The following is a 10,438-nucleotide window of genomic DNA, read 5'->3' on the forward strand; positions in this document are numbered from 1 at the left end:
GGCGGGGCAGGAATGGCCACAACTTAGGTGAGATGATCTGCAGGCCGAGGGGACTCGGCATCTCAAGAAAGCAACTAACGTCTGGTTGAGGAAACACGTTTATTGGGTGCCTGCCACCCCTTGCCCCAGGGTCCTCTTGCCAAGGCTGTGAGAGCGACTGGATGAACGGTGGGAGGCATTAAATAGTGGCCAGGGCGCTCGGGAGAAGCAGCCATCCCCCCCACCCAGCTGCACGAAGGACGAAGTGCCATCAACGCTCTGGCATCCGAGGCGGGTCTGCCCCATCCAGAGGTCAGTCACGACGCTGGTAGAACATTTTCCTGCTCAGCGCAACCGAAAACTTGTGCTTTGTCATCAAGTACGCAAAGGGTATTGCCACAGACGCAATCAGTATTGTCTGCGTGAAGACAGGAGAGGCTGTCACAGAGTTTCCCTCCCCACTCCCAGGCATCCCCCCCCCTTGCAGGCAGCCCTCTCGGTCCCCACCAGGGAACAGCAGCAGCTCCTGTCTACGCCTGCCTGGCCCATCAGGCCACGGCCGGCAAAGAAGACGCACCTTGAGGCCTAGCCGCTTGCGGTCATCGAATTCTGGTTCCCCTGCCCATCGTAAGAAGGTGCAGACGTCCTTTGCCACCTGCGACATGGTGGCAGGTGTGCCTGCAAAGGAGCAGACCCGGGTGATCACCAGCCCAGTCCAGGGAAAGGCCTCCTGCCAGCCCCACCCCCCCAGCCCACTCACCGTCCTCGTATTCCAAAATGTCATTGTAGATGGGAGGGGCCATGGCTATGGCTTGTCCGGGGAAGTAGGGGTTGTAGTAAAGCCCCTCCCGCATAGTCACGCCTGCCGGGGGATCGCAGTAGCCAGTGAGGAGGGAGTAGACGTAGTCCTCGCCCCCGTGCCTGAAAGGGAAGGGCGGTGAGGGCCCAGCGTCTCCAAGCCTCTCCTCTGCCTGGCAGTGCCAACCGCCCAGTTGTGCCCCGCCCCCTCCTCAGGGTGGAGAGACTACCTGGCTTTGAGAATGAGGCTGAGATCAGGAGGCAGGGCGCCGTTGTTCGCTGCCCGCGCCGCTTCAGAGTTGGGGTAAGGGTCGGGGAAGCGGTCAAACAGCTTGCCAGACCGCATATACATCTCGCCGTTTTCATTGGGTCCGTCCTGCACCTCCACCTAAAGGGCGAGAGGTCAGCCTCGCTGTGAACCCTCCATCTTCCCCAGAGAAGGAGCCGGTATTTGCCCACCTTCATCCATCACCACCTCAGCTCCCGGAGCGGGGTCGGGTGGAGTGGTGACGTGGCCACCAGCCCTACCGCCAACCGCTTGAAGGCGTGAACCAGACACGAGGCAGTCCAGAGCAGCGCCCGCACCATCCCAACCAGGGTCACCTCCCTGTGGTCCGGTTGAATCCCGCTGCACGCTTTGCTTACCTCCTCAGCCAGGGCCTTGGCTTCCTCTTCAGTGTGGGTGGCGTTCACAAGATTGCGAAAGGACAAGTACTCCATGCTGTGGCAAGCGGAGCACACCTGCTTGTACACCTGGTAGCCACGCCGGACACTGTGGACGCGAATGTTTCCGTCAGGCCACGAGCCTCAGAAGGCAGCGCTTACAAACAAGGTAGCCGACAGGCAAGCGCAGGAACCGAGGAAAGTCTGGCTTCCGCTCTTGGGGAATGGCTCTGCCCAGGATCAGGATTCCTCTGAGCTGGCCTGGTACGCCCAGGGCCAGAGGCAGCCGGGCCAAGCAGAGTGCCAAGGGAGCTCAGAGATGGCCGTCTGGACTAAAGGCAGACAGAACTTGGGTGCAGGAGCAGCAAAGGAAGCGGAGCCAGCTACAAAGCTTTCCCCTAAGTGCCATCGGGTGGGACGGGACAGGGTTTGGAAAGAGACACGGCCTGGCAGCTGCTTCCCATCCAGAGGAGGTAAAACAAACTCCAACGGGACCGCCAGCCCTGCCTTCTTGGGCTAGGACACCACGTACCTGCTGTGGTCCAAGGCAGTCAGGAAGCCACCGTGGCCCCAGGGGTAACTGGGGGGATGAAGCTCCAATTCCGAGGCATTCACAGCTCTGTGAAGGGCCCAGGCCAGCCCCGCCCCGCCGACTGTCAGAACGCCCAGAGCGCTCAGGGCCACCCTCTTGCCCCAGGAGAGACCCGCCACCGACGCCACATTGGCCTGCAGAGAAAGGCAACCGAGTGAATCTCCTGCAAGGGAAACGGCGCCTCGCTCCTCCAAAGCAAGCAGGAAATCCTCAGAGGCCATCGGCCAAATGTGGCCGAAACTCCAGTGGCCTGTCCCTGTTCTCCCTGCTGGATTCTTCTATCACCTGCTTCCCAGGAATTCTGGCTGACTGCTCTGAATCTCTCTCTCTCACACACACACATACACACCACGATATATACTGCAGAGTTCCCACGTTGATAACACAAAACCCTGACGTGGGAGAATCCTTCTGCACAAATTAGGCCGGAGCAGCGTTTCTCTACTTTGGCAACTTGAAGAGGGGGAGGGGGGCTTCCAGAACTCCCCAGCCAGCTTTCATCTTTCAAATGGACAGGCTTCAACTCCCAGCAAAGCTGGCTGGGGAACTCCGGGACTCGAAGTCCACCCATCTTCAAGCTGCCCAGGTTGAGAAGGACCCGGCTGGACAATTCAGATAGCCAACATGCCACTTCGGCTACTCTTGGCCAGGGAGGAGGGGGCGCAGCGACCGCCCCTGCAACGACGCGCTGGGCTGCAAAACCCTCCCGGGGGGGGCACGACCCGCTTTCCGATCTCCCGCCCCCCTCGGAGCACTTAAGCCGCGGCCGGGCAGAGGCCGCCCCCACCCCGACCGCCACGGACCGACCCGCCGCCCTTCGGCCTCTCTGCCCTCCCAGGGGGGCCCCGGAACGGGCTCTCCCGCAGGGCCGAACCGGAGCGCCCCGCCGGGCGGACGGGCTTCCTTCGGACCCTCCTCCCGCGGGACTCCTCCGGGGCGCCGGCAGCAGCAGCAGCAGCAGCAGCAGGAGGCGGCGGGGGAGGGCCGCGGCCGAGCGGGGTGACCTTGGGGCAGCCGCCGGGACCGAGCCGGGTCCGAGCGGGGGGAGCCGCGCGCGCGCCGTCCCGGTCCGCCTGGCCGTACCCGCGCCTGAGGGCCGCCGGGCAGGGCCGGGACCAGGAAGCGCCCCCGGGAGCGCGCCAGGCTCCGCGCCGCCATCGCCGCCGCCGCCACCGCAGCCATCTTGGGGCGAGCCTGGGCCAGACAGCTCTCCCACAAGGCGCCGCGCGGCGGAAGTCCGGCCCTCCGAGCCACGCCCTCCCGGCGGCGGTGGGCTAGAGCGGCGCGGCGCCTTCCGGCCTCCCCGGATGGAGCAGGCAGGCCTACGCATCGTCTGGAGGAGCGCCCCCTCGTGGGCCCGCAGCGATTGCGCCAAGAGGGCGGGCGGGACCGGAAGCGGCCAATCCATCAATCAGAAGAGAGAAGGGAGCCTAGGACGCGACGATTGGTGGAGAACCTGGACCGTTTCTCACGAGTCGAATCTCTTCCTGGAAACCTCGAGGAACGGAGCAACCACGGCTTCCGGTGGCGAGCAGTTCCGCTGGCTAATCGTCCTCAGGAAGCTTCTCCCCGATTCCAGGTTGCTTCTCTTCCGGCTTCGCTTTTTCTGTTCGTTGTTTCTTCTCCCGCCTTCCGCTGCTTTGGAGAACAAGTTCACCCCCCCCCCGCTCTGCTTTGTGGCAGCCCCTCAAATACGGGAAGGCCGCCGTTTCTCTTCTCCAGACTGGCCAGACCAGAGTCCCGCAGCCCTTCTTCGTACGTTTTAGTCTCCAGGCCTCGGATCATCTTAGTTGCTCTTCTTTGCGCTTTTTTTCCCCGCCAAAGTCTCAACATCTTTTTTGTTACGTGGTGACCTAAACTGGATGCAGGCATTCCAGGTGTGGCCTTATTAGGTATTTACAAAGCGCTACTGATCTTGATTCCATGCCCGTTTATACAACCCAGGATCGTATTAGCTTCTTTGGCTGCTGCTGCTGCACAGGGCTGGCAAGTGATCGTCCACTAGGACTCCCAGGTGCCTCTCACAGTTAGCCCAATCTGTACTTTTATACCTTTGATTTTTCCTGCCTAAATGTAAAGCTTTGCTTTTCTCCACATTAAATTCCACGTTGTTTTAACAGGATTGTTTCGGGTTCATTGTTCAAGAGCCCCATCCCGGCCTTCAACCTCTCAAGGTCAGCTTTGCAACCCACCCGGAGTCCTTTTTGACTCGGAATTTGCGAGTGCCTGAAAAACGACAGGGGCGGTGGGCATACACAAATCCACTCTTTGCACCACAACTTCCAAACGGTTTATTTTGCCAAAACTGTTTCAGGCAAACCACAGCTCCCGCCCCCCCTCCCGGCCTCCAGAGGGTCTTTCTAGGTTTTGCAACCGCAGCAAAGTCCAAGAGAATCAGTGGCCCCTAGCCAATCTCTGTGGCCCCAGCAACCCTCTGCGGCCGGCCCAGAAGCAGGACCCAGCCTGCAGCCAGCCAGACGTTCGACACTGCGAGCTTGGCAGCCGCCGCCTCCTCCTTGCCTTCTTGGAAAGCTCTCTGGACACCATCGGCTGCTGTGCAGGAGGGGGGTCCGGATTCCCCTCCCCGCTCCACTTCAAAAACTCGCTGGCCTCTGGTGGGCCAAAGCCGGGGGGGGGGGAGCTATTTCCAGAAGAGCACGTTCCAGAATAGCAGCCAGCAGGGGTAGACGAAGATGGCCACAAAGGGGAAGACGATGGAGCCGTAGAGGTAGTGGTCCAACAGCCCCTCTGCGATCACCTGCAGGAACTGCTGCCAGCCCTCCAGTGGCGAAATGGGGTACTCCATCAGCTCTTGGTACAGGAAGATGCAGAGGAGGAGGGTGATGGCTGGGGAGACCACCACCAGCAGCCCCGCATAGAGGTACCTGCGGGGAAGGGGGCTTCTGATCACACCCACCCGGCCCAAGACCTGTGCCCATCCCCCGGTGGCTTTTCCTCACGCCCACCGGCCTTGGCCAGAAATGCAGGGCGAAGCCTCCTCAGGTGTTGCACCTGCGCTGCTTAAGGCGGCTGATTGGGTGGGCTGGAGTTGCTTGCCAGCTTTCCAGGCTTAAATCGGGGGGGGGGGGGGGGGAGAAACGTGACCTGTCTGGCACTCCCCCCTCCCTGCACAGATGCATCGGCACCCTTTCCCACCAATTTCTTAGAGAAACTGCAATCTAACCAGGGTGCAAAGGTGCTGAAGGTTTCACCCATGTCAGCAATCCTTTAATCCAGGAACCAGAAAGAGCAAAAACGGACTGTCTGGCTTGGCTACTGATACTGCTAACTGGTCTGGTTGTTCCCTCCACCCAGGGGGGGATTCACCCTTGTGAAAACGTTGGCTTCTTTCACGCCAGCCTTCGCCGCACAGAGACGGTTTCGGGCCTGGGGCACCAGATACAGAGAATGGTTCAAAAGCTCTCCTTTCTCCCTGGAGGGAATTGCTGGGGTAGGGAAGAGCAAACCCACCGCCCTGGGATAGCATGCCACTCCCGCCCCCCGCCGCCTCAGAGGCCCTGCGGCGCTGCTGTCCCTGCCCCGGGATATACCTGGGCCCCGTGGGCTGCACAATCGCCGCCACGGGCGCCATGGTGACCGTCAGCAGGAAGCCCAGGGAGAAGTTGATGAGCGCGACGCAGCTCAGCTGCATGGCCAGGTAGAGCAGCGCAAACAGCTTCAGCATCATCCAGCCCTGGTTGGTCCCGGAGCCCATCAGGACTCTGCAAGGCAGGAGCCCGGCTCAGTCTGGGCAGAACCCTCCGGCCACTCGCCTGCCTGCTCCTCGCATCCAGCCCCGAGTGCAACCCGACGCGGGAGGCCAGGCTCCCTCCCCACCGTTACCTATGCGTGTTGTGGGGCAAGGCCAGTCCGGCCACGTAGATCCCAATGCTGGTGAGCACCACGGCCTCCGCCTCAGAGACCGGGAAGTGTTCAGTGGCCATCTGCTGCCCCCAGACGGGCACAAAGTAGAGCGCGAGGCCAGCGGCGTGGCAGATGAGCAGTGGGGGGACCAGGGTCAGCAAGCTGGGCCTCGGATCCTGTCCCAAAAGGGTTGGCAGCAGCTCAGGGGGTGTCCTCCACCCCCAAAGCACGGGAACGGCCAAGCCAGAGCTGGCCAGGCATATCCCACCACCAAGGCTGGGGAATTTGACAACAGGCCGAGCACAGGGCCCAAGTCGATCCCTGAAGAGAGGGAGATTTCTGCCACGAGCACAACACCCCCCTTCTCAAGGGGCCAGGACTGCCGTTTCCTGTTGCAACCCACCTCCAAGGGAGCAGGATTTGAAGCCTGGTCTCCATCGCAAAGCTGGTTCCCATCGACGTCGAAGCTGCTCAGCTTCATCCACAAGTCCAGGGCGTTGAAGGGGGAGTCCAGGAAAACAGGACTGACATAGGCAATCCCCAAACACCGACACCCGGACTGCCCCCCCCCCCCAGCATTCTGGGGACAAGAGCTGCTGACCACATTGGGTCGCTCTCTCAGGCCAAAGGGCCCCTCGCCTGCTGAGGAAGCCGGGGGGTCCTGCAACGGGATGGGACCGCCCTCTTCCAGCACCCAGCGGCCCCAAACCCTGCTTGCTTGGCACGTGGCCCTGGAGGACTCAGGCAGGGTCCCCGCACGTGTCTCCAGCACCCCACTTTCCCCAGGGGAGGGTGCGCCAGAGCCCCATCCCAGCCACCCTCCCCGAAGCGTCTCAGGCCTCCCAGTCAGCAGGGCCACCCGCTGGAGCAGGATATCCTGAGGACCAGGAGGAGGAGGAGGAAGCCGAAGGCCGGCATGTAGAGCCCAATGGAGACGAAGCGAGAGAGCGAAGGCAGCAGGTAGAAGAAGTAGGACTGGTGCAGCCGCTCCAGCAGGTTGTTCAGCTTCCGGAAGATCCCCTCAAAGGTCCTGGGGGGAGAGCGGAAGGAGCCTTGCGGCCTCGGGTCCCGGACGGGGCCCCCAGCATCCCCCCGGCCTCTCCTCGGCACTCACACGCCCATCGCGCCCATGTCGAACTTGTACTGGCGGAAGCTGTTGATGCCGCGGATGGTGACGGCCTCAATGTGGTAACGGAGGAAGAGGCCGTGGTCCCCCTGCGGGTGGCCGGAGCCCTGCTTGAGCACCATCAGCAGCAGCGTCTGGAGGGAGTGCAGGAAGGCCGGCAGGGAGTCCCAGTCGGAGCGCTGCAGCTGCAGGCGGGGGAACAGGGAAGGCCCTCAGCAGGGCAGGCACGGTCTGGAGGGTGCCCTGGCACCACCGCTCCCACCCCGACCGCGGAGGGATCCTGCTGGCAGACTGACCACGTGCCTGCTCCACCAGTGGCCGAGTCTGGCGCAAGGCACCTCCTCCGGCCTGGCTGGGCTGATGGCCAAGGTGGCCTCCCCTCCAGGCAGCCTCCAGACAAACCCAGGACGCAGGAGTTCTTCCGCGCACCTTGCCCTGGATGGTGCACAGCAGCCCGTTCTTCTGGCAGAAGGAGTAGAAGAGGTTGACCAGATCCAGGTTGGGCAGCTGCCCATTCAGCCCCTCCACGGCCACGTCAAAGCTGGTGATGACGTCGCTACTCAGCTCCAGAGAGATGGCGGCCTGGATGGCTCCTGCTCGGCCGAACATCCCCGAGGACTGCGTTTCTGCAGAGGACACAGCCGTTGCGTGGGTGCCTCCCTGAGAGAGGGGAGCCAGGCGGTGGAGTTTCCTAGTGGCTAGATTCGGAAGCTCTCCAAGAGGCTCTGCCAAAAGCCAGGATCAGGTTTCCCAAAGCTGCCAATGGGCCCAATCCCTGCCCTGCTTTCCTAAAAAGGGCTAGAAGTCCCGTTCATTTTAAGGGAAGCGTTTGCTAACAACCGGATGGGTCCTAACCGATGTGGGGAGCAGCAGCCCCGATAAGAGAGGCATGGGGGGGCACCCTGGAGCAAAGCCAGGGAGGGCAGGGGGGAACCGAGGCTCCCACCCCTCCAAGCACCCGGCAGACCCCCTACCTGTGACGTTGACGTCGTGGTAAGCCTCTAGCCAGGCCTCCATGCCGATCAGGTCGTGCTCGTTGACCAGGAAGATGATGTCCTTGGCCCAGTAGATCTGGCCTGGGAAGGAAGGGCAGCTCAGCACCGGCCCTCTGTCTCCCTCCCTCCCGCCTCCACCACTGCCCCCCCCCTCACCGCGGAAATGCGCGGCCAGGGCCAGCATCAGCCCCACCGCCTGGCTGTTCCGCTGCTGCCCGCCGCTGCAGGGCACGCTCAGGACCAGCGACTCGGTGCTGGCCGCACGCGGGGCCCGCAGGATCCCGTAGACGTTGGTCCCCTTCACCATCTGCAAGAGGGGAGGAGAAGGGGGGAGGGAGCCTCGGGGCGTCGCTGCCCCCCCTCCCGCCCCGGCTGCCCCCCTCCCGCCCCGGCCTTACGTATCTCTCGCGCGCCTCGTCCGGGAAGGGCAGCGTCCGGGAGAAGCTCTGCGCGTAGACCTCCAGGCCCAGGCCCCGCAGGCTCTTCTCCAGCCAGGCCACCGGCAGCGCCCTGCGGGCAGAGGGGCGTTGGTCGCCGCGGCCCCCGCGCCCGCCGCCGCCCCGCCTCGCCCGCCCCGCCGCCCCGACTCACCCGCCGGCCTTCTTGCGCTGGGCGGCGAAGTCGCGGGCGAGGGCCAGGGCGCGGTCCCCGCGGGCGAAGCGCTCCTCCACCATGGTGGAGCCCATGGCGTTCTCCGACATGGAGGCGCGCGGCGCCAGCGGCTGGAAGGCCAGGCCCAGGAACCAGCCCAAGCCGGCCACGAAGCTCAGCGCGCTGCGGACGAGAGCGAGGGGAGAGCGGCTCAGCCGGGCGGGCGGCGGACGGAGCCCCCTCCCCGCCCGCCCCCGCCCACCCACCCACCCACCAGAGCGGCGCCTGCAGGCGCAGCAGCAGCCGGGACGCGGCGCGGCGCCAGTGCGGGTCGGAGAGCAGCCCCATGGCGCCCGGCCGGCAGAAGCCGTTGCAGGCGCCTCCCCGGAAAACGCGCACGCTCCGCCCGGCGCCGGGGAGGAGCGCCCGTCCCGAGCGCGCCGCCGGCGCCTCCCCGCGTTCGCGCCCGGACTGCGCCGCTGGAGGGCCGGCGCTGCTCCGGGAAGCCCCGAATCGCGCGCGGCACCGAGAAGGGCCTCGGAGGCGGACGGCGGGAGGTGGCCGGAGCTCTCCCCGAAGGCGGCGCGGAGATCGCGGCCGGCCCGAAGCCCCCTGGAGCCGCCGCTCCGGCTGCGACCCTCGCCCCTCTTGGCCCGCCCGGGTTTCTAAGAGACTTCACGGGCGCAATTGTTCATTTCAGACGTTTATTTGAAGGCGCGTGTTCGAGACGGGCGTACAAAGCCCCGGGCGGTCCGAAGCGGCCCGAGGCGAGGCGGCGGGGCGGGCCGCAGTCCAGGGGAGCCCCTCGGCTTCAGTTCCCCGGGAGAGCCGCTCCCTCGCGCAGGTGCTCGCGCACCACCCGGTCCAGCACGGCGTGGACGTCCCTGCAGGCCTTGCGGGCGGCCTCGGCCAGGCGCTCCAGGTGGTCCTCGTGCAGCCGGCCGTTCATCTCCAGCAGGGCGATCTGGTCGGCCTTGGGCAGCAGCGCCAGCGCCAGCTGCGGGCCCCCGGCCGCCTCCTCGATGTAGTTCAGGTCGGCCAGCGGGCTGTCCTCCACGAAGCCCGCGGAACTGGCGCAGACGTAGTCGCGCAGCGGGATCCCGGCGTCGATCACCGCGAGGGTGGCGGCGTTCACCGAGGCGCAGTAGTTCCCGCCGTCCGCCTGCAAGATCTGAAGGCGGCCGAGCGGCGGTGAGCCGCCCGCCCCCGCGCCCCCCCCCGTCCCCCCCACGCCGGCCCCGGAGCCCCACCTGCACGTAGACGTCGATCTGGGAGCGCGGGAAGAGCTGCGTGAGGATGGCGGCCTCGAAGGTCTGCTTCAGGTGCAGCGTCATCTCGCTGGACTTGCGGTCGCCGTGGGGCCGCCGCTTGCGCTCGCCCGTGCTGAAGGTGGCCATGCTGAACTGGCAGTTGACCAGCGCCTGGTCCGGCGGCGCCTTGCCGCGAAAGCCGCGCGCCTGCGGGGAGACGGGAGAGCGGCGGGCAGACGGAGGGGGAGAGGCAGGGGCCGCCTGAGCCCCCCACCCGACCCGGCGGCCCCTGGCAGGCAGGCGGGCAAGCGAGCAAGCGCGGCGGGGAGCGCCTACCTCGTGGGGCCCGTAGACGACGGCCAGCGCCTTGGTGTTGCCCTGCTCCAGGTAGGCGGAGCCGTCGGCCTGCGCGAAGACGCCCATGCGGGCGCGGATCTGCCGGAGCTCGCCGGCGCGCCGCCCGTCCACGCGGTAGCCCTGCTCGGACAGCAGCTCCAGCCCCGCCATTCCCGCCCGGCGCTTCCCGGCCTGCCCCGCGCCCCGACGGGAGGGGCCGGCAGGCGCCGCCCCTGGCTCTCCG

At 65.3% G+C, this 10,438-nt stretch overlaps 3 protein-coding genes across 3 annotated transcripts; all 3 read right to left on the minus strand.

Moving 5' to 3' along the window:
* Window positions 1-82: 82 nt before the first annotated feature.
* Window positions 83-3,271, minus strand: CYC1 (cytochrome c1). Its single transcript, XM_083360149.1, has 7 exons — window positions 3,116-3,271; window positions 1,973-2,166; window positions 1,423-1,549; window positions 1,008-1,165; window positions 740-900; window positions 557-657; window positions 83-397 (listed from the first exon to the last, which is right to left on the minus strand). Exons 1-7 carry the CDS (start codon window positions 3,212-3,214, stop codon window positions 293-295), a joined length of 945 nt encoding a protein of 314 aa, XP_083216275.1. The 5' UTR covers window positions 3,215-3,271; the 3' UTR covers window positions 83-292.
* Window positions 3,272-4,307: 1,036 nt separating this feature from the next.
* GPAA1 (glycosylphosphatidylinositol anchor attachment 1) lies at window positions 4,308-9,041 on the minus strand. Its single transcript, XM_083358768.1, has 12 exons — window positions 8,883-9,041; window positions 8,609-8,791; window positions 8,416-8,527; window positions 8,174-8,324; window positions 7,997-8,098; window positions 7,452-7,648; window positions 7,011-7,207; window positions 6,773-6,926; window positions 6,300-6,392; window positions 5,876-6,072; window positions 5,584-5,754; window positions 4,308-4,917 (listed from the first exon to the last, which is right to left on the minus strand). Exons 1-12 carry the CDS (start codon window positions 8,954-8,956, stop codon window positions 4,674-4,676), a joined length of 1,875 nt encoding a protein of 624 aa, XP_083214894.1. The 5' UTR covers window positions 8,957-9,041; the 3' UTR covers window positions 4,308-4,673.
* Window positions 9,042-9,294: 253 nt separating this feature from the next.
* On the minus strand, window positions 9,295-10,424 carry EXOSC4 (exosome component 4). Its single transcript, XM_083358769.1, has 3 exons — window positions 10,195-10,424; window positions 9,859-10,065; window positions 9,295-9,779 (listed from the first exon to the last, which is right to left on the minus strand). The coding sequence occupies exons 1-3, from the start codon at window positions 10,363-10,365 to the stop codon at window positions 9,420-9,422; spliced, it is 738 nt and encodes a 245-aa protein (XP_083214895.1). The 5' UTR covers window positions 10,366-10,424; the 3' UTR covers window positions 9,295-9,419.
* Window positions 10,425-10,438: the final 14 nt, after the last annotated feature.

The sequence above is a fragment of the Vipera ursinii genome, assembly GCF_947247035.1.
Source record: "Vipera ursinii genome assembly, chromosome: 3".
Lineage (NCBI taxonomy): Eukaryota > Metazoa > Chordata > Lepidosauria > Squamata > Viperidae > Vipera > Vipera ursinii.

Bases quoted from the DNA above. Each gene is read 5' to 3' on its own strand.
- EXOSC4 (XM_083358769.1), bottom strand. From the start codon at position 10,365: ATGGCGGGGCTGGAGCTGCTGTCCGAGCAGGGCTACCGCGTGGACGGG. The intron at 10,066-10,194 runs GTAGGCGCTCCC...GTCTCCCCGCAG, and splicing joins TCGTCTACGGGCCCCACGAG to GCGCGCGGCTTTCGCGGCAA. The intron at 9,780-9,858 runs GTGGGGCTCCGG...GGCCGCCTTCAG, and splicing joins AGATCGACGTCTACGTGCAG to ATCTTGCAGGCGGACGGCGG.
- GPAA1 (XM_083358768.1), bottom strand. From the start codon at position 8,956: ATGGGGCTGCTCTCCGACCCGCACTGGCGCCGCGCCGCGTCCCGGCTG. The intron at 8,528-8,608 runs GTGAGTCGGGGC...CTCTGCCCGCAG, and splicing joins CAGCGCAAGAAGGCCGGCGG to GGCGCTGCCGGTGGCCTGGC. The intron at 6,927-7,010 runs GTGAGTGCCGAG...CTCTCCCCCCAG, and splicing joins GACATGGGCGCGATGGGCGT to GACCTTTGAGGGGATCTTCC.
- CYC1 (XM_083360149.1), bottom strand. From the start codon at position 3,214: ATGGCTGCGGTGGCGGCGGCGGCGATGGCGGCGCGGAGCCTGGCGCGC. The intron at 2,167-3,115 runs GTACGGCCAGGC...CTTTCTCTGCAG, and splicing joins CCGGCGGCCCTCAGGCGCGG to GCCAATGTGGCGTCGGTGGC. The intron at 1,550-1,972 runs GTACGTGGTGTC...TCGCGTCCACAG, and splicing joins ACTGCCTTGGACCACAGCAG to TGTCCGGCGTGGCTACCAGG.